Source organism: Vanacampus margaritifer, chromosome 2, assembly GCF_051991255.1.
Source record: "Vanacampus margaritifer isolate UIUO_Vmar chromosome 2, RoL_Vmar_1.0, whole genome shotgun sequence".
Taxonomy (NCBI): Eukaryota; Metazoa; Chordata; class Actinopteri; order Syngnathiformes; family Syngnathidae; genus Vanacampus; species Vanacampus margaritifer.
The window spans coordinates 28,255,992-28,277,833 of NC_135433.1; the positions used below are offsets into that span (position 1 = coordinate 28,255,992).

The 21,842-nt window shown below is 41.1% G+C and overlaps 1 protein-coding gene across 5 annotated transcripts in view; it reads right to left on the reverse strand.

Moving 5' to 3' along the window:
* Positions 1-21,842, reverse strand: part of LOC144043639 (axin-2-like) — a 188,185-nt gene that overhangs the window by 151,736 nt on the left and 14,607 nt on the right. For all 5 annotated transcript variants that reach the window (XM_077557493.1, XM_077557492.1, XM_077557496.1 and 2 more), the window contains exons 7-12: positions 17,959-18,006; positions 17,806-17,880; positions 9,477-9,563; positions 2,877-2,976; positions 2,367-2,485; positions 2,036-2,179 (exon numbers count right to left, since the gene is read on the reverse strand). In XM_077557493.1, the coding sequence (XP_077413619.1) occupies positions 2,036-2,179; positions 2,367-2,485; positions 2,877-2,976; positions 9,477-9,563; positions 17,806-17,880; positions 17,959-18,006 (573 nt within the window). The remainder of the gene's footprint in view (positions 1-2,035; positions 2,180-2,366; positions 2,486-2,876; positions 2,977-9,476; positions 9,564-17,805; positions 17,881-17,958; positions 18,007-21,842) is intronic.

A 21,842-nucleotide genomic window follows, 5' to 3' on the forward strand; every position in this document is an offset into this window, starting at 1 on the left:
TGGTTGTTCGGTGAACAATAATTCATAAAAACGTTCAGTGTTTTCCATTTGAAGACTAGAATAAAATTAAGACCCGGCCTGAAAAGATATGTTTACCGAATATATTTTGCGGTTACATATTTTCTGATATACAGAACATACAAAGAAACTGATCGATGCTCTTAAGGGGGCCGGAATAAGAAGTAATTTTAAAATTTAAATGACTGGAATCGGTCAAGAAATGTGGAAGTTAACCATAATCAACATAAACTAAATTTTAAGAAACATGCACATTCACGCACACACATTGGAACTTTAACATACTGACGTCACGCACACACATTCAACTGAAATGAATGACAGACGCACACCTCAAACAAAAGCCTCTCACGACTTAACGGTTCAAGATGCAGATTGCACAAATGGCACGTTAGAACGGCAAGGGTTTGGGGAACACGAGCATGTTCTCATTTTTTTAATCGGATGAAAAATGACCAAATGAGAGCAGGTTGAAAACTTAGAATTTATCAGAAATGAAAAGAGAAAGGCGCCTGAAATTAACATGTAAAAGACAGGCAAATAAGTCTGACTTCTCCTCGCTTAAAGTGAAAATAAAGGTACTAAATGACACCTTAGCCAAATAAAAGTTAGTTTGTCTGAAAGAAGAGACTTGTCACTACAAAATGTGAGAATTTGATGTCTAGTGAGCAAAGATTGTGGCCATGGTGACGAGTTGAAGTGAAACTTTGGGAAATAGATTATTTTGGTTCCCGTCACTCTAAGGCTAATTGCTTCACTCTGGCACTTGCAATAGACACCAATGTAAGAAGGCTATTTCACTCACTGTCTTTGAACCCGCACAGGGGGGAGAGCTTTCATTCCTTAAAATAAATTTAGACACTGAGCTAAAGATGGGAAAAATTGATACAAAATCAGCTAAAATTCATATCAGTCTGTAAACGTATGCGCGCGCAGCGTGTCTTGGAAAAAGGTGCTTGATCTGTAATTTGTTCCCCCTTTCTCCATTCATTTCCTATTGGACTTTTTTGGGAGTTTTTGGGGAATTGCGTCACCATGGTAACTCGGAATTCCTAGAAAAGTAATGCCGCACCGAGTCAGATCGAGCCGCATCGTTTGATACCTCATTTGTCCCGGTGCGATCTACGGTATGGGCCGCATTTTTGCGGAAAAATCTGGGGATTTTCTAGGGTGGAGAGTAATATGTGCTGCTTTCTAAATGACACCTTAGCCAAATAAAAGTTAGTTTGTCTGAAAGAAGACACTCGTGACTACAAAATGTGAGAATTTGATGTCTAGTGAGCAAAGATTGTGGCCATGGTGACGAGTTGAAGTGACGTCACGCACCCACATTGCATTGAGATTGAATGAGAGACGCACACCTCAAAGAAGAGCCTCCCACGACTTAACATGGCTTCGCTGCTGCTTGCTCCGCAAGCAGTCCCATAATAATAATAAATAGTTCTCAATTGACTTTTTCAGAAATTATCTTCCAACACGAATAATGTATTTAGAAATTACTCTTGGACTTTTCTTTACAGGGTTTTTAACAATGTTAGCATGTTACAGTTCATTGCCTTTACAAGTTTCATGATTCTGTCAGCTTGAGCCAGTTCAAATGAATTCACTTTACATGATTTCGCATGGAAAAATGGTTTTGAAATTAGAATAACGCAGAAGTCAACCGGCATGATGCAATGGATTGCGTTCTACTGTACAAATATAAGCCTATAATTTCTGCATTGTTGTTTTGGAATAGAATACTGAAATAACATCTGCTCAGACGATGCGTGTTAATACGGTAAGCTTCTTAGGATGCAATTGCACAATGGCAAGATTCTGCCTATTCCTCACCTTTGCAATGCTGTACTGTAAAGCAGCAGATGTTATTAGCAATGTTGTCATCTAGACATGCAGCATTTTGTTGCTTTAAGCAATGTAATCGGATGTGCTGACAAATCTTATGCCTGCATACCCTTGAAAGGTGTCGGAATCTAAATACACGCGCACGCACGCACATACAAAATTGTGTACTCACGGTGGATTGTGAGCGAGCATTATGTTCAGCCTCCATCTTTGCCAATCTCATGTTGGTGCTTCCCAGAAGCTCCTGGATGTTGTCGGTATGCTTCTTCTGCAATTCCAGCTTCTCCTTCTCTACCTCGGCCACTGCCGCAAGCAACTGGTAGCAGGGGTACGCATCACATTGTACGAAATTGCATACACAAACGTTTGCAAAAACTTTGGGATTTTGAGCTTCTACTGAATACTAACTGCAATGACGTTCATCATGAGTCTAAGCAATTGTACACATTTCTTCACCTTTTGGCGCAAGGCTGGAGCAGAACGTCCAAGTTTCTTAACTTTACCTTCTTCTCCCATTCATTTTTCAAGTAGTCGGCGCTCTGATCTGTCATCTTCTTCAGCTCGGCAATCTGCTTGTCTTTGCTCTCGCGGATGACCTGGGATTCCTTCAGTACACTTTGAACTGCACAAACGGGCAGGGGGGGGGGGGGGGGGATAAAGAAAGCACAAAGAGTAGTCAGGATGCGCCTCAGGGTATACTGCACATGGACACAAACACAAGACTCGCTATGTCCTCCTATATGCCCGCTAATGCAATGTCAATATCTGCTACTGTCAGATGGCCGGTGGTGCTTTCTTTGCATTCCATCGGAAGCTTAAAGAAACTTCAGCATGAAAAGATATTACAGGATTACATTTTGGATTGAGCATCACAGCTGGAGAACGTCAATGGGCACATATCAAGGAATTATGTCTCACGGGGGAGGTTCGTTTTCACCCTGAGTGTTCTCCGACATGACCATAAACATCCTTGCTGTTAACCCTGCAATCCCGTGACCCCCTCCCCTCCTCACCTTTCCACTCTAGTTTGTGAATCATCTCCTTAGATTCCTTTTGTTGGGCCCGATATCGACTCTTCACCTCGTCAATCTCCACATTCCTTCGGTGCAGGATCTAAGTATGGAGATAATATTCAGTGCTAATCAAACCACCATTTATTATTAAATAACAGTGATACCATATGGACAAAAGTATTGGGACAGATACCACTACAGAGAGAAAAAGTCAGTCCTGAGTAAGCCGCAAAAATGATAGGCTTTCTTTGCAGATGATAAATAATTCATGCCTGTGAGTATTGTTATATTACAGTGGTTCTTTATTAAAAAAATATTTGTTTGTTAGTTTTTTTCCCCCAAATTCAAGACATAGGTATAGGGTTTACTGTTGAACAAAATGAACAGGGAGAGTAGCCTTTTCATCAAATCTGTCTCCCTTTGCCTTGAATTTCGAAAGCATTGTGTTCTTGTATTCCCCATCTCCATGCAGCTGAAAAAAAGTGTTCCTGTAGTTTTGCTAGATAGCTAGATATTCTGGACTAGAATTGCTCAAATTGGCATGCATTTAGGACTCTGACTCAATTCAACAATTTTTTTTATAGAGCACTTCAACAGCTCCTCGGTGGCAAGGCCCCCTGGGGGTGGATGAGATCCGCCCGGAGTTCCTAAGGTCTCTGGATGTTGTGGGGCTGTCGTGGTTGACACGCCTCTAGATCATCGCGTGGACATCAGGGACGGTGCCTCTGGATTGGCAGACCGGGGTGGTGGTCCCCCTTTTTAAGAACGTGTGTTCCAACTATAGAGGGATCACACTCCTCAGCCTCCCTGGTAATGTCTATTCAGGGGTGCTGGAGAGGAGGGGCCGTCGGAAAGTCAAATCTCGGATTCAGGAGGAGCAGTGTGGTTTTTGTCCCGGCCGTGGAACAGTGGACCAGCTCTACACCCTGCATGTGAGTTCGCCCAACGAGTCCACATGTGCTTTGTGGACTTGGAGAAGGCGTTTGACCGTGTCCCTCGGGAAGTCCTATGGGGGGTGCTTCGGGAGTACAGGGTACCGAGCCCTCTGATACGGGCTGTTTGGTCCCTGTAAAACTGATGTCAAAGTTTGGTCCGTATTGCCAGCACTAAGTCGGTTTTGTTTCCAGTGAGGGTTGGACTCCATCAAGGTTGCCTTTTGTCACAGATTCTGGTCATAACTTTTATGGACAGAATTTCTAGCCACAGCCGAGGCGTTGAGGGGGTCCAGTTTGGTGGCCTCAACATTGCATCTCTGCTTTTTGCAGATGATGTGGTGCTGTTGGCTTCTTCAAACCGTGATCTCCAACTCTCACTGCAGCAGAGTGTGAAGCGGTTGGGATGAAAATCAGCACCTCCAAATCCGAGACCATGGTCCTCAGTCGGAGGATGAGATCCTGCCCCAAGTGGGGGAGTTTAAATATCTTGTAGTCTTGTTCACGAGTGAGGGTAGGTTGGAGCGGAAGATCGGCAGGCGGATCGGTGCAGCGTCTGTAGTGATGCGGACTCTGTATCGGTCCGTTGTGGCAAAGAAGGAGCTGAGCCAAAGCTCTCGATTTACCGGTCGATCTACATTCCTACCCTCACCTATGAAAGCACCGAAAGAACAAGTTCCCGGATACAAGCGGCCAAAATGAGTTTCCTCCGCAGGGTATCCGGGCTCTCCCTTAGAGATAGGGTGAGAAGCTCGGTCATCTGGGAGGGACTCGGTGTCGAGCAACTGCTCCTCCACGTTGAGAGGAACCAGTTGAGGTGGCTCGGGCATGGACCCCTCCCTGGAGAGGTGTTCCGGGCATGTCCCACCGGCGAGAAGCCCCGGGGACTACCCAGGACACGCTGGAGAGACTATGTCTCTCGGCTGGCCTGGGAACACCTAAAGCTGCTGTCTCCGCGAGCCGGCCCCGGATAAGCGGTAGATGATGGATGGATGGAGAGCACTTCAACAAGCACCGCTGTTTTCTTAAGATAGAGGTAGCAGATACAATAAAAACAGTAGAGACCCCAGAATTAAATCATCTGGAATGCCATACATGTGAATTCCTATTGCACATCCCCAACCACTTCATTTTTTAGCTCGACATAGTTAGTATGAAGGGATTACAATAATAAAGTGATGGTCACTTGCAGCCAATGATGGCCAAGAGGTGCATGGCATCGCAAATCATTTGAGACGGCTGAGACTGACTCACTGATCGAATCCAGGTTAAGGATCGTGCTGTCAAAGTTAAAGCTTTACCTGATTGATTAATCACAAAAACCTCAGATGATCCTTTAGCTTGACAGCGGATGGTTACAATAATCCGTGGGCAGTATTTTATTTTGAAATGGCTTGGTCAGAGCCATCAAAAAACCTAAAACGGGTCAGGGTCAGTCTAGGGGTTTTAAAGGTAGCACAGGTTGCGTTTTAGCAATAAACATAACTACACACCGCATTTAAAGTAAAGCATTTAAGAAATGTTTGCATATGACATTCAGAATATTTGTTCATGTTGAGGTCATTTTTTTCATTTTAAATTATGCAAGTAATTAGCTGATTAGAAAAAGAGGAGGATCAGATCGTGGAGTGGATCAAAAATGTGGAAGACGTCCTCATAACATAAAATGTAGAAAGAATTAACACATAACAGGTGCTCTTCAAATTTGGTGGGCAAAATAATGTTGATAAAAGAAAAGGCTTTTTAATTAAGTGATTAATCATGATTAATTAAAATTCTAAAATGTGATTAATCTGACCTAAAAAATTAACCGTTTGACAGCTCTAGTTAAGAACCACTAGATTGTCTGGCTTTAGACAACGCCACATTTCTAAGACAGCCAAATATCAAATTTAAGGATTATGTAACATTTTCAAGAATAATTAACACCTTTTTTCTTTTAAATCCAATTTAACTTGTTTTAAAGACCCGCAGACACTTGATCATTTTTTATTTCTAGTTGATTCCAAAGGTCTTTGATGGGGTTGAAGTCAGTTCCGCACCTAAGTCAACCAAATGTGTCTGCATGGGCCTTGTTTGTGCCCTGGGCAACAGTCATGCTGGCACGGAAATGGTTTGCCCAAATGCATGGCAATTCCTTAGGATGTTGCATGTAAATGAGGAAAATGGCCCCTGAACGCAGCACCTGTGCTGAGGTGTGATGTGCTAACTGCATGTACATGATTCTGCCATCTGTGAGCAATTAGTAAATTAAACCATGGTGGGTTGTCGTGGCAGTATACCAAAAGCACAGCAAGATTTCTCACTTCAAAAGCATTATAGTAACTACCGTATAATATGACAACAATTTTCTTTGAAATGTATTTCCTATTTAATCATTAACACATAATTACACAATTAGACCACCAGAAGATTTTATGGCTGAAATGGCAGAAAATGTGTTATTTTTTCAAAGCCAGTGACACAGTTTTTTTTGTTTTTTTTCTATACCATTTTGTTCTATAGCAGCACACTTAGCAGCCAATCCTGACATTCTTGGTGTAAAATGGATGTGGGTGATGAAAGGAAGAGGGAGTGGTCAGAGCAAAGTTCATAACACATTTAGGAATAGCCCAATTTTCTACCACCCCAGTGAAAATTTATTTTTTTAGGCGTCCATGAAGAAATGTGATGAGACCGTGACAGGGCCGAGCGAGTGCATGGGACAGTGGGTAATGATGGCTTTTAGGGTGGCAATTTTGGGCTTGTTATTCCATTTTATACCACAACCCTGGTCCAGTCTGGACACAGTTGGAGCTAATACTCTTCTTGCATATAGAAGAAATGAACTATGGAGAAAAAGTCCTTGGCCCAAAATCCTGGGAATATACTTTACGTTATGTGCATTGGAAATTGGAAGAACTAGAGTCCTAGACCATGATTTCATCCTCATAAATTAGACAGAAATTGTTCATATACAGTACAGAGTGGTACTATGAAGTTCTGATAGCCTCATGGAACAAATGTTCTTGACTTTAAATTGAAAATTTTTGTATTTGGATGAATTTTATTTTGAATAATTTGTACCAGGTTTCAAACGGTTGCCATCATAAAACCTGTCTCAACTGTACAGAGAATGTTTATAAAATAACATTCGTACAAGTATAAGAGTCTAAGTACAGACATTTAAGTACAAGTAGCAGCGTTGTTAATAACAACCAAATGCTCTTTAAACTACTATTTTTAAGGATGAACGAGAAGGGATAATTTACCTTACTTACTCATTTTTAAGATATTGTATGAATATAAAAACAATGTCACAAGAGAAACATTAAAACATAAAAATTAGGCTCAAAATTTTGATTTCAAGTGACAGGCATTTGGTAGCAAGCCAGTTGATGGCTAGCTAGGTAAGATAACATTGCAGACTACAGGCCTCTCCGGAGTCTGCTTTTTGATCGCACATTTGTCCTATCCAAGCCAGATTACGCAGAAGAACTTGGAAGAAAAGTTGCTTGAATTCCAAAATGCTTTGGATTGGTGCCTCGGCGCAGCCTTTATTCAACCTTTAGGTTACTCAAGCAATACCGATTTACGCAAATAGTAGACTACATCATAATGGTTCTTTCCGTAGCCCATAATCTATGATTTAAGAAAATCCAATGCCAACTTCACATTCAAGAAAGACTACTCGGGGCAGTAAATTTCCACGTCCTAAATTCAGTCTTTTAATTTAACTGAAATAAATACGACAAGAACAAATTAATCTACACCTGGAAAACAGATTGGTCAAATTTACACACACACAAAAAAAGGTTTAATTTGACCAATCTAGCTGGTAGTTATGTGTCCGACAGATCCTTTGGTTAAAACAACCACTCTAGTGTTTTCAACCAATATATGTTGGTGATTGGGCTAATCGATACAAATTGGTCATTCTGACCAAGATATTGGTTAATCTGTGTTAGAGGCTGACAAAAAGTACCACTGTTGGTCACACCGACCTAAGTGGGGCAAAATTTGTTCTCCACATTTGACCCATCGCCTGAGGGAGCGGTGCGCAGCAGCAGGGGCCGCACACGGGAATTATTTGGGGAGGTAACCCCCCCCCAAATCCAACCCACAATGCGTGTGTTTAGCAGGGAGGCAAATTTTTATAGTCTTTGGTATGACACAGCCAGGGATTGAACCCACAACCTCCCAGTCTCAGGGTAGACACTCTACCACTAGCCCACTGATCTGGTCACACCTAGTGATCCATCTAGACACACATTTCCATTTTTAAACACTATATTATTTATATATTATATTGTAACCACTTATAATAATTAATAAATACATTTAGAATACAATAAATATATTTCCAAGTGATCAATCTAGACTTACTTTCTATTGTAACCAATTTCATTGGTTGTTTGGCTAATCAATAAAATTGTTATGCCCGTAACCACCCGGAATGGTCGATGTCTGACCAATCTATTGGTTAATCAAGCCAATAACTGACACGGAATCATAATTTGTGTGTGAATTTTCTGTCAAAATTAAATAATGTCTAGTTTTTGGATAAAGGGATGGAAATTAAAACTTTATTTTTGGCCAATTTAACAATAATCGACAAACTATTTCACATCTTAATCAAATTTTAAAATAACTTATTTGCTGCCCAAGTCAAATTAATTTCAAACTTTGTTTTTTAAAACAGCATGTGACTTTAAACTACAAGTTATTTGTATATGGTACTTTTAATCATGAGCACTACATAATATACAGAACTACCTTAAGTATTGCACAACAATCTGGCTACTCCATTTAAAAATAGGGAGGACAACGATGTCCACCCCTTCATTGGTCTATACATTTGAAATGGTGCTACTGCTAATTAAAATGAAACCTTCCATAAGGCTCGTCAAGAGAGCGCCCCTAAATCACTTCTCTTTGAAGCCATTAGATGGAATACAGAGTCAAATTCAGAGGAAATTAAATTGGACATAACTCACCATCTGTACTTAATTAAAGAGCAGGAGGGAGACGCTGGCTGTCATTCCGTCTCATCAAGCACAAAGCCATGGGCATCTTAAAGCTGGGAGAGTTTTTTTTTCCTCTCCCCCTTTTCTTTTCTGTTTTATTAAAAGCTTCTGTCGCAGCAAAGGAAAGTCATGCGGTGGACGTGACAGATACCAGGTGCTTGTTCTGCAGCTTATCTGATGGGCACCCGGTGTGAAGTAAACCATCTCGAACGCTTTGAAGAGAAGATTGTTTGCAGGATGGAAGAAGGGGAGAGGAGCGAGTCCTTTCCTTTTTATTAGCCACCAAATGGAGATAAGAGGCGATCATGGCTGTTATAACAAAGTTTAAGTAGACGTCAACAGCACTCAACTTCCAACTATGGCGGGTCTAGTCGGCTTTTATATTTACTGAACCAGCATAAAATTACTGCAGCCTCTGGAAAGCTGACCATTTTATCAAAAGTACGTTATAGCTTAACTCGTTTAGTCCTCTAGCAACATTTTAAGACAAATGCATTGTAGGGAGGTGAGAGCTGAGCTGATATGGAGATTACTTTGACAAGCATTGTTTGTTAAGCAGTAAGCACTGAATTGAATAATGCATTTACAGCTTTAAAATGAATTTAAAAATATAGTTGTGAAAAAAATGCATTCTGTGGTCTCTTTCAGTGTTCGGTTCTCACTTTGTCAACATCTGCATCATGTCTCTGCTGCATTTTCACTTTCTCCTCCTGATGCTTGGACTCCAACATTTTCACTCTCATGTCTACCTGCAAACAAGCAACCAACAGTAAAAGTGAAACCACATTTTTTTTTTTTAATTGTACAAGAAGTTGCTCAGCAAAATAATCTGCATGAAGGGTGAAACAGTTTGTTTAGCAGAAAAAATAAATAACACATTTTATCATCATCATCTCAAATCATCACATTGAGTGAACAGGATGACGACGATGAAAGAAGTTACATATTTGCCCTGTCTAGCTCCCAAGCACGGCCAATGATGAAATGGTGCACAGTAACATGTAAAAACCCACACGCGGCTTCAAAAATGCTAATGACGTGAAGGTCAACAAGAATCAGCTCATGCGTGGTTATAGTGCAAAAATTTGAAAGTTTGAAAGCAAAATGAAAACCTGGGAGGCATATACGGAATAGTTAATCATGTCAAATGTTATTTAGCGGGTCACAGTTCAGCCAGAGGCGGACTTACCATTAGGCAAACCTATGTTGGGTGATTGGGAGATTTCTTTCGGAATACAAGATGTATATTTGAAGATAACTGCTCAAAACATTGGCAAAGACTGAGAAGTATGACACACTCAATTGTAGCATTTAACTGTTTTTTTTACTATTTCAGTCATTTTGATGTTTTGGGCACGGCAAAACGTTGCCTGGTGATGCACTTCGGGTTCGGCACGTGTCTTCCCACTTCCAATTATTTGCTTGCATCAGCGGTTATCCAGCACAATTGTGGTGTTCAGTTAGTTACCTATGCCTCACTGCGATTTCTTTTCCCCTTCAAATAGTCTACTGGTGTGGAACTTTAGAGTGCCTTGTTGTCAGCCATAAGTGTGCACAACTCACAGAGAGAAAGCGAATGAGCAAGGTAACATTTATTTTTTATGAAGTCCGACGTGGCATCCAGCATGTGGACAGGGGCTTTGTGCTGGCGTGGCAACTTTAGAGTGCCTCATTGTCAGCCACAAGTGTGCGCATGTCACAGAGAGAAAGTGAATGAGCATGGTAAAATGTATTTTTTTAAAGTCCGACGTGAAACCCAGTATGTGGACAGGAGCTTTGCGCTGGCGTTGACATTTTAGTCTCATTTGGAGTTCTTAAAATAGTTTCAGAATTTTTTAAGTAATTTAACAGAGAGTAATTGTACGTATTTGACTTGATGAAGTAGCATTTGGTTCAAGGTTATTCTTGTTCACTGTTCCAAGGACTGTAACTGTAAAACAATTCTATGTTTGATGGGCTCTTCCACAATATCCACATTATTTCAAGAAGCGTTAATGAGTGCCAAATGCTAATACTGTTGTTTTATGTGGTTAATTACTATATCATCTTTCTTGAAACGCAACATATTTTCTCAACTCTTTTAAAGATGGAAGCTGACACAATGTGTTTGTCCTTCCAAACACAAAGGGAAGCTTTAATGGAAGGAAAGGGACCAGTCAGTTTGATGTGGCGACTCATGTTTCGTCACCGTCTGGTCCTGGTGTGTTAATCATCCCTGGGGCAGGGTGACAACTGTAATGCCTTTGAGCTTGCGAGTGTGTCTGTGTGTTTTTTTCTTTGCTACATTGTGGGGCCCAGGTTTAACTACCATTGTGGGGACCGACTTAAAATGGTGGGGACATTTTGGTGGTCCCCACCGGTCCAAACCTCTTTTTGAGGGTCAAGACTTGGTTTTAGCGTTTAGGTTTGAATTGGGTTATGGTTGAGGTTAGGGTAGGGATGGTAGGCAATCATTTTTGATGGTTGGGGTTAGGGAAAGGGGCTAGGAAATGCATCAAGTCAATGAGATATCCCCACAACGAGACAAAGACAAGTGTGTGTGTGTGTGTGTGTGTGTGTGTGTGTGTGTGTGTGTGTGTGTGCGTCACAGAATACTGCTTGGCCCCCCAATTTTGTATTTATTTATTTATTTTTAAAGTGCCAAACTAATACTTCAAGCACAGTCAAGTAGCAGTATACTTAAAACTGACGTAACGTCAATCCATTTTCTGCAGTGTAACACTTGTCCTCAAAAGGTTTGAGGGTGAACTGGGCTTATCCCAGGCGACCTTGACCATGAGAGCCTGGATTGATTGCCAGTCACTCACACTAGTGTAGACTGTTCACACTCGCATAGCTGATTAATCAGCTACAGAAAGTCTGACAAAAATTAAACCATACGAAATTCAAAGCAGCATTTCCCATAGGAAATGATGCAAATCCAAAATGTAAATGTCCGTTCAACACACCCCAAAAATATGTCTTATAAAGAATAACTAAAGCTTTACATATAAAACAGCATGAAATATAAATGACTAATAAAGTGGATACAGGATAAATGAGCACCCAAAAAATGACTGACAATATGTTATATGCAGCCCCACTAATCTAAATACGATATTTTGGTTAATATTCTGTTAAAATCCAGCAGTTTTTATCAATATCAGAAGGCAGCCACTTTGTCATTTACTGTCGAGTGAAAATGACTTCACAGTTGCTCAGGTCTCAGGTAACAACCAATCACAGCTCAGCTTCAGAAAACAAGTGAGCTGTGATTGGTCGGTGTCTGAGCCCTGAGCAACTTTGATGTCCTCTTCAGTCGACAGCAAGTGGCAAAATGGCCGCCCCGTGAGATGAATAAAAACAGCTGGATTTTGCAAAATAACTCAGATTCCACAAATGTAATATTAATCAGAATGCCATGTTTAGACTAGTGGAGTCACATTCTCAAGAAATGTTTAACGTTGACGTCCCCTTTCACAAGTCAACAACTAACAAGCCTCGTGGTCTGCTCGGCAATACTTGGACAAAATAAAGTAAAATCCTGTCAAAAATCTGCTACGCAGGACTTTCATTGTGGAATATACCTTGCCATCTGTTAATCCCTTTATACACAATTTATTAAATGTTTTGGTTGAACATGCATCAAATCTGAGAAAGTAATGGTTGAGTCATGCATTTTTTTATGGGTGAAAACTGAGTTGATATACGAAACCCTGGACACAACAAAACGCAATCATGCAATAACTATAGTATACAAAAAAATGTAATGAATAATTATAATCATGATGTAATTTCCCAAGAGGGCTTGATTAAGTATCAAGAGTATGTATACAAATAAAGGTGTGAGATCCATTGATTCATCATGAATGCACTTCAACTATACTTCATTCCGAAAACTGTACCCTTGAGTATGTTCTATTAAGCAATCTGCCTTCTTTTTTTTGTTGATCCGCCACCATTTGTTGGCGCAAGTGAAAAGACCACAAGAGAGTTGTCAGAGCATAAAGGGAAAACGCAAAGGACAGGCAAGCATGAGAGGAAGAAAGAGAGATGGTGGTGATTGAAAAGCAGAATAGTAACTGCAGACCTGATTCTGCAGGCGCGCAAAAAATGGATGGGATGCGAAAAAAAAAAAAAGGCACATGTGGAGGTGTCACTTTCTCAGCCTCTCTTCAAATACTCTTTTGAGAAAGTTTGTCAAACTAGATCAGAGGCGTTAAAAACTTGTTTATAAAAGGCATCAGTGAAGGAGGGAGGAGGAGGAATGTCGTACACCTAAGGCTTCAGAGACGTCTTCAATCAGCCCGTCTGGGTGGTGCTTTTTTCCCCCGCCTCTCTTCTTCAGAGTCATAGCTTGCAAGATGTAACATGCCATGTTTTTTGACACTTCTCTCTTGAACGGAAGAGAGGGTGGGAGTGAGGAGAGGGTGTGTAAAAGAGTGTGTACGGGGGAGGCAACGTGAGGCAAAGATGGAAACGGTTGCCCTCGAAACCAGCGAAGGGTCAAGGCCTTTTTCCTCGGGGGAGGGGGTGCTCGCAAAACGTCTGCAAAGTGTTCAGGCTTCAAAAGCAAGGTTGCTTTTGTGCATCTTCCTTTGTCTTGTCAAAGATGTGCAATGTTCTGCCGTGTGACTTACATCCTTTGTAAACACAGATGCTCAAGGATAGTCGGGGTGTGGCATTCTCTCTGCAGCGAGATGTCATTTCCACTGTCTGACAACAATTTAAATTTATTGGTGTTTGTCCAAACTATGAGGAAAAAAAATATATATATATATATATACAGTATATATAGATATATCGCAAAGCAATGCTTTTAGTATTTACTGCTTGTTATTGTCGTACTGCCCAATACAACACTCTCAAAAAGGTGATTAAGTAATCTGAGCACCCATTTAATGTTTGAATGTCTTTAAGAAATGCTATAAAATTGTACAGCAACAACAATGATGGATGGGATGGAAAATTTAATATTAATGGAAAACATATGAAGGAAAATGGACTTTAAACCAGTGGTTCTTCGCCTGGGTTTGATCGAACCCCAAGGGTTTTGGTGAGTCAGTCTTAGGGGTTCGGCGGAGGTTAAGACACACACCCGACTCAAAAGATTCATGATGATATGCCCCACTTGGCCATCATTGGCTGCAGGTGATCACGCTACATTACTTGGCCTTTCTGTGGCTGCAGGGAATTTGGTGCACTCAGTAGTCGACATATGGCTGTTGTGATGGTACGTCGTGTGACAACTTTGTGCAATATGAATTCACATGTATCACTGAATGTATGGTGTTCCACAAGGTTCAATTCTGGGGCCTATTTTCATTGTATCTGCTGCCCCTGGGTTCCATCTTGAGAAAACAACGGTGGTTGTTTTAAAGTGCTTTGCAATGCCAAGTTCAGTCATTCTAGTCCAGTACATCTAGCTATCTAGTAAAAGTAAAGGAACACATCCTTAAGTTGCATGGAGCTGGGGATACATGTAAACGCTTTCTGAATTCAAGGTGAAGAGCGCTAGATTTGATAAAAAAGACTACTCACCCTGTTCATTTTGTTCACCAGTAAACCCTATACCTATGTCTTGAATTTGAAAAAAAAAAGTATCAAATTTTTCAATAAAGAAGGGTTCGGTGAAAGTGCACAGGAAACTGGTGGTGTTCAGTACATCCAAGGAGGCTCAGCATCACTGCTTTAAACGCTTGTATACAATATTGTATTTGTGCATCTTGAGTGCCTGCCCATCCATAATGTATGAGCTGTTGTGCACTCCCACCCCACTGTTACACAACAGTGGAGATAATGCTTACATAGTCACTAGTGATGCACCGAATATTCGGCCACCGAAATTTTTCGGACGAAAATGGCTATTTGGCCGAAATAAAATTAAAGCCGAAAGAATATGGCCGAAATAGGTTGTGGTGACGCAAGCAAAAAAAAACATTGCAAACAAGCGCCTGTTTGAATTAAACAGAGAACGCGGGGGTGAGTGTCCGCCTCGCTTCTTACTGGCTTTTCAACGTGTGAGTTTGCACAGGTCGGTCGCAGCAGCTCCCGGGGTCATTGCGCACCCCGGAGGACATTTAAGCGGGTCGAAAAAAGACAGAACTGTCGTGTACAGGTGAGCCACTCTCTCCTGCAGCGCCTTCCCTTGTTTTTTGTTCTTGTTTTTTTTTTTTTAAGAGCCCCTCGAACGATTCTAGTTTTTCACTGGCATCCCGGTGGCGATGCTAAATACTTTAGCTAATGCTTTTTAAACACGGAAACACTTACTGCTATCCGCGGGTGGCGGCAGACCTGTACAGGATGCTGTGTGTGACTTTGCAGTCCGTTCCCGAAGCCGATTAGCTGGTGCGAACAAATGCACCTTGTCCCGCCTTACGCATCCGTACCCGCCTGTGCGAACTACATTGACTATTAAGTGCAATCGCACCACCAGAAAATGCTCAAGCCTTGTTTGGTGGCCAACACGTCTGCTGTGTGGGCACATTTCAATTTATATTGTGCTTTGTTTGCCAGTGCTAAATAAATATTTTATAATAATCTTAATTAATTAATTATAATTATATGTTTTGGTTTTCGGCTAAGCATTTTTCATTTTTGGTTTCGGCCAAACATTTTCATTTCGGTGCATCTCTAATAATCACCAACCCCACACAGAATTCCTCTGTCCTTGACATGATCAACCAGGCTGTGCGAAATCCAGGTCCACTTTCAGGCCCTAAGTCTGAAATACTATATCATGCAGAAAGACTGTCTACATGTATTGCGCCACCATTTTGTCCTAACTATCAAAATCACAGGCTTGAGTTTAAGATCCATCCCAGTGGATCCATAGATTAGAGAGACTGCATCATTACAGCATCGGAAAGCTAAAGGGGTCTGATCCCTAGTTGGGGACTTGTGACCATTAAAGAGTGATGGCTTGACACCAACACGCTCATCTGCAATGCTGTGTCAGATGCCAGCAATCCCTGTGGTCAGATACTAAGAGTCGAGCTTTGTCAGGATACGCACACTCTCCCACAGGTCCCAAATATGACGGTGTGCTTTAATCAGTAGATTATCACCGAGTTCTGTAGCTAAACTGCAGCCATCAGTCACCATTTAATTACATTTCAAAATAAAGACCTAGTTCATTCAATGATTAGCTCTTGGAAGGACTTTTGCAAGACATTTTCCACAACTCCTCAAACAGTTGCGACATACTATACGAGTCAAAGCAAAGGCGGCTTTACAGGAAGATTTCTGAGCTGTCACTCATTGTTCCAGAGGAAAAGAACAGTCAGCATTCTTGTCTGCGGAGCTGGCGGCACAATCACATGGATGAGGATGAGTTTAGTGAGAAAGCTGAGATGTTCATTAAGCCGCCGTGAGCTTAATGACATATGGCATATACGTTTAACACTTGAGTAAATTTTCAGCTAAGCCTGTAGGATTAAGGGGAAGTGATGTCACTGTGATTTCCCCCACACTCGACATCCAATGCGGTACAGTTGGACTGTTCTTCTTTGGAACTACTGAACAGAAAAGGTGATATGTTTAAGGTGAAATTTGAGGCCCATTGCATTAGCCTCCGTAGCAAAATACTGTGTGTGGTCACAGCTGCAGCTTGTGAAACTCAAGAGTTCCTAAAATCCTACTAAGGCATTCTTGCTTGCGGTTGGCAGGTGACAAGTCCATGGTGGGTCTAGCCTCTCGCCCAAAGTCAGCTCCAGCTCATCTGTGACTCTAATGAGGACACATGCTAAAGAAAACGGATAAATGAATGAATGACTTCTTTTGAATTTTGACAAAATGAACAATCACTGCAGATTTTGGGTGAGAGGAAGAGTACATCTTGGATTGGTGAATAGACAATCGCAGGGCCAATTAATTGCTTATTTGCTGAATTTCTCGCTGAATGTTCTGAATTTCCATTTCCACTCTAGTGTCTTATTGAACGGAATAATGCTGCCTGGAGGAGTTGTGCTACAGCGGAGGCCTGCATGGATGTGCTCCTCATTTTCTTTTGATTAAAAACTGTTGAACGTGAATAAACAACATTTCTGCTGGTTGCAGCTAAGTACCTTGCTCCATTTTAGCCGCAGAAAACTATAAAGGGCCAACTCATCTTGGTCATTTTTTTAGTTGCAGAAATGTATATACAGCAAAGCATTTTGGTATATCGGGCTCAGCCCTTCATTGCACACATCAGTTTTCCTGATTCATCAGGGCAACACGGTGCGCTAAATGCTGTTTCCAAGATGGCCACACCCAAGAAACCAGGCTTACACCTTGGCAAAAGCATCCCAGAAACTGAGGTTCAACAATTGATAGAAGATTCCCAAAGTATACTTTAGCTTAGGTGCTAGTGCATCTGTATATTTGTACAAGTGAATGTTATTTACAATATCATATTTGACGGTATATTGATAGATTTGATGGAATTTCATGGATTTAGACTATTATTGCACAACACAAATTTGTTTAAAATCACACTTTGTTCCTGTTCTATGAGGTATTCTACTGACCGGTATCAAATCTGAAGATGATGATGACAGTAACTCAGTTGCAGATAAAAGTGCAAGCAATATGATTCAGCATGAATATCCAATATGAACCAATTTGAAAAATCATCAAGTTTGCCAAAATCCGAGGAAAAAGAAGTATCCAAATATTGCCATATGAATTTGGACAAAAATCCCCCATATTTTATCATAGCCATAAAACTTCACATCTCCTGCAAAAAGGGAAAAGCATGGATTTGGGGCCCACTCTCAGTGGCTCATTTTGCCTCAATTGCTTCAGGACTGTTTATCAACAATCCCTTCCACACAATTAACCAAATGCAAATGAGCAATTCATCTATTACAATGTCCATCTGTTGCCATACTTGCCATTATTTAAAAAAAAAAGAAAAGAAAAGTAAATTAAGAAAGTTTTACCATTCACCCCAAAAGTACGCACATTTTTTGTCTAACTACCATGAAAAAAAAACTACACTCTTCTGTCCTTAGTCTCTGTGGTGCATACCTCCTTGCTCTGTAGCAGCTGCAAGTCCACATCATCAGTCAAGGTGTTATTCCTAACCGGGCTGGACTTGAAAATCTACAGTAATAAAAAGGCGACATTGAATTGCAGTGATTGAGGAGCACAGACGGTAGGCGGCCACATGGGACAACTTACTGGTGACAACGGGAGAGACTTTTCTCGTGAGCGCCTTGGGTTCGCAATCTAAAAAGGGGAAAAAAAAGATTAATGTTAGCCCTCTTGTTGTCACCTTCCTCTCCAGACAAACCCTCACCGCAACAAGGCTAACCTTCATACCTCTCTCACTTTGTCATAAACAATGCGGGAGGCACATCAAACGCTTGTGGCAGGAATATCTTCCATCAACTCTTGGCATTGTGTGCGGCTCTATTTCCGCTCTCGACATGTCTTTTGTCAACACTCCGGGACCGCTAATCTGTAAGGCATCTCCGCTCTGTTTACTTGCGGATGGACGCTAATGTGTATACGTCCTTGCCAATAACTGACATCCTTTGATTCTTGCACGAAGCTCAAGAAACAGCAAAAGCAAAACACTAAACCACATGAGTGCGAATAAAGGTCACAGTTGAAGTGATTCTACAGCATTAAATCACCACAGTTGACTTGGAGATGGAAAATAACATTGTGTTGCTATTTTCCTTTACGCTATTTGATATTTGTTTATGACCCACTTACATCCCTGTGAACTCCGACAATAAAGCCTTTTCTGTGTCTGTAGGGGCTGCCGACGAGCGGCAAGATCACGGCCTTTCGGTTTCAAACAGACTTTGGAGATGACTGACAGCAGTGGTGCCAAATAAACAGTTGCCTTGCTTATCTCCTTGACGAGAGGATGGAGCAGGAGAACAAGGAGAAAGAAGGGAGGAAAGCACGCAACTGAAACAACATCTGACATTGTGAAGTGGCACACAAAGATAATCCACATTGGATGCAAGATAAGAGGACAGGAATAGACTGATTTGAAATGGAAAATTGTTACATCTTCTGCAGCGGAATGACGTCATTAAACAGATGAAAGACCATCCGCCTAATTGTAATACGGATTAATCAGATGTTTTTTTATGGCCAATTTTATGATGCTTAGCTTGACTGACTCACATTCTAAGAAAGCATATATATATAGCCAGTACAGAGAGGAAACAGTTGTGCTCTAATTTGAATCCTCAAACCGATGAATCAATCAACATCTTTTAAAATAGTCGCCTTGAAATCAAGCATGGGCCAAGATATGTAGACTAAATGCTGTGGTGCACTACTGCTAAAGCAGTACGGTATTAGGCTAGCCCATGTGCTATGCGGACACACCTTCCCGTGTACCCACACACATTACAGTGCACACGCACAAAGTCTAGCCTTCCAGCTGGCAGGGCATCACTGAAGTCTGATGTGGATGGACGGCTCTGCCGCAAACACAGAAAAAAAGGACAAGGCTCCACATCACAAGGCCTGGCTCGCTGGCCAAACAAACATGCCGTGATTGATGGCTTCCTAGTTTAGCACAGAATAACTTTTCAGTTCTCCCGACGAACCACAGACAATGGAGGGCCAAGTGGCAGCGACTACCGCTGAACACATTGCATTCCTCCTTACTCAGCATTATGTTTTTTCTACTGCAAGGTCAATGGATTTTGCACCTCACGCACCAGCACAATGAAAACTGAGGGAATATTTTGGGGTTGCCGCAGATTCACACCCGCATACCTGGTGATTGACCCTCACATACAGTATATACCAACCCGCTGCAACGGGGGGAAATGCTACCCCCGGTGTTATCAGAAAACAGCAATTTAAGCCGCTACATGTATATCACTGATAACAGCCAATGAAAATGTGCGTAAGCTTTCACACGCTAAATATACATTTCTGAGACAGTTCTCCAATCAATACAACCATGTAGGTCGTTTTGAAATGTGTCAATTTACGACCAAGTGTTATGTAATGAATTTTAGTGACCCCTATCAGCCGTGTAAATAGCGAAAAAATTGTAACAGAGAAACTTTTGAACAATATTTTAAATATGGTAATACTAGAGAGCAGTACAGAATGTGTAATGATTTCTGGTTGGGAAAATATTTGACGGGAGGCCCCGGGGACGACCCAGGACACGCTGGAGAGACTATGTCTCTCGGCTGGCCTGGGAGCGCCTTGGGATGCCGTCGGAGAAGCTGGTTGAAGCGGCTGGGGAGAGGGAAGTCTGGGCTTCCCTGATAAAGCTGCTGCACCCACGACCCGACCCCGGATAAGCGGTAGATGATCGATGGAAAATGCTTGACTTTTGTCAGAATGGAGATGCTTTTAGAGAGTTTGGATCCAATATATTTAATGTGTGGTTTCCAGCAGATTTTATTATCAACAATTACCCCCAGGAATTTAATCTCATTTACTCTTTCTATGTCTACACCTTCAATCTGCAATCTTGCGCAGTTCCCTATTTTAACATTACCAAGCACAACTAATTTCATCTTATTTAAATGTATTAATAACTTGTTTTTATCAAGCCATGTTTTTACTTTCTTAAATTCTGAGGTAATTGTATCCAAAATAAACTTAATTTTCTCACCAGAAACTAAAATAGTTGTGTCATCTGCAAATAACACAAACTTCAACAAATGAGACACGTTGCACAAATCAATAATAAACAATATAAACCGTTTTGGCCCCAACAATGACGAGGGACACCACATACCATATCCAAACATTTTGATTTAAGATCCCACAAGTCCACAAACTGTTGTCTTTCTTGTAAATAACTTCTGATCCAATTCAAGGCTGTATCCTTAATATCATAACCCTCCAATTTACTAATCAATATATCATGGTTAATAGGGTCAAATCCTTTTTTGTAGATCAACGAACTGTCCTATTGTAAGTTTCTTTTTATCTATGGAATCAGTAATTTCTTCAGTAAGTTTTGTTAAAGCTAGTGCAGATGACCGTTTTGTTCTAAACCTATACTGACTATCAGAAAGTATTTTATGATTTTCTATGAATTTATCTAACCTGTTATTGAAAAGTTTTTCCAAGAATTTTGAAGAATTGTGGTAGTAGGGAGACAGGCCTGTAATTTGTGAACTTGTATTTGTCGCCAGCTTTGTAGATTGGAATAATTTTTGCAGTTTTCATTTTATTCAGAAATTTGAAATGATAAGCTGGTGATGTACGCAAGTGGTTTAGAAATTCAAGTTGATCACAATCAGTATATGTTTTATCTTTACAATTATTACCAATATTGATTACTTCTTTTTCTTTGACAGGACAGGACTTTCTCCTGCTGTAGTTGGGTTTTAGTCTGCAAGTTAATTTTTTTCTAACACAGACCCAAATTGCACTTAAAAAGATGGTGGAAAAGCTGCCTGGAAATTTTACTCTTTTAAAGAACAAAAACAAAACAAAAAACCTCTTGAGCAATCTTTAAGTGTCCAGTATGTCCACTAAGCCAATTTCATCACAGCGCAGGTAAAATAAAGAAACCAATTTGAGCAGTTTCAAAACATCTGAAGCAAAAGCTGAAGCTGTCCGAGAGTATGTGCAGGCTCGTCTCTGCCGCGATTTCACACAAATAGGCCGCTTTGAAGGAGAGTGACTACAAAAACTTCTATAAACTTGAAGGGGTTCGCTTGCGTGTGTTTATGTGCCGAGACACATCTGTTGATTTGAAAGAGGCAGTCGAGGGGGAAGCGTAGCCAAGCAATAACCGTTATCAGCATCGCAACACATGCGGAGAGTGGAGCTCGAATGTGTGCACGAGCTTTACGTCTCCTGATGGATAACCGAGATGAGCGCGGTACTGAAGGACAGATCAGGTTAAGTGACGGTACAACAGAGAGAAACACAGATTGAAAGGGTCTGCAAAAAAAGAAAAGAAAAACATGAAGTTTGTAATAGTGAACGTGGGTCATACAAGTGCAGAAAGAGAGAGTATGGGGGAATTCGAAGAGTGTTTATCGAGCTCTAGCTTCATGCGCTCCAGACTGAGCGGATAAGAGAAGCAAATATGCCTCAGATGTTTCGTTTACACC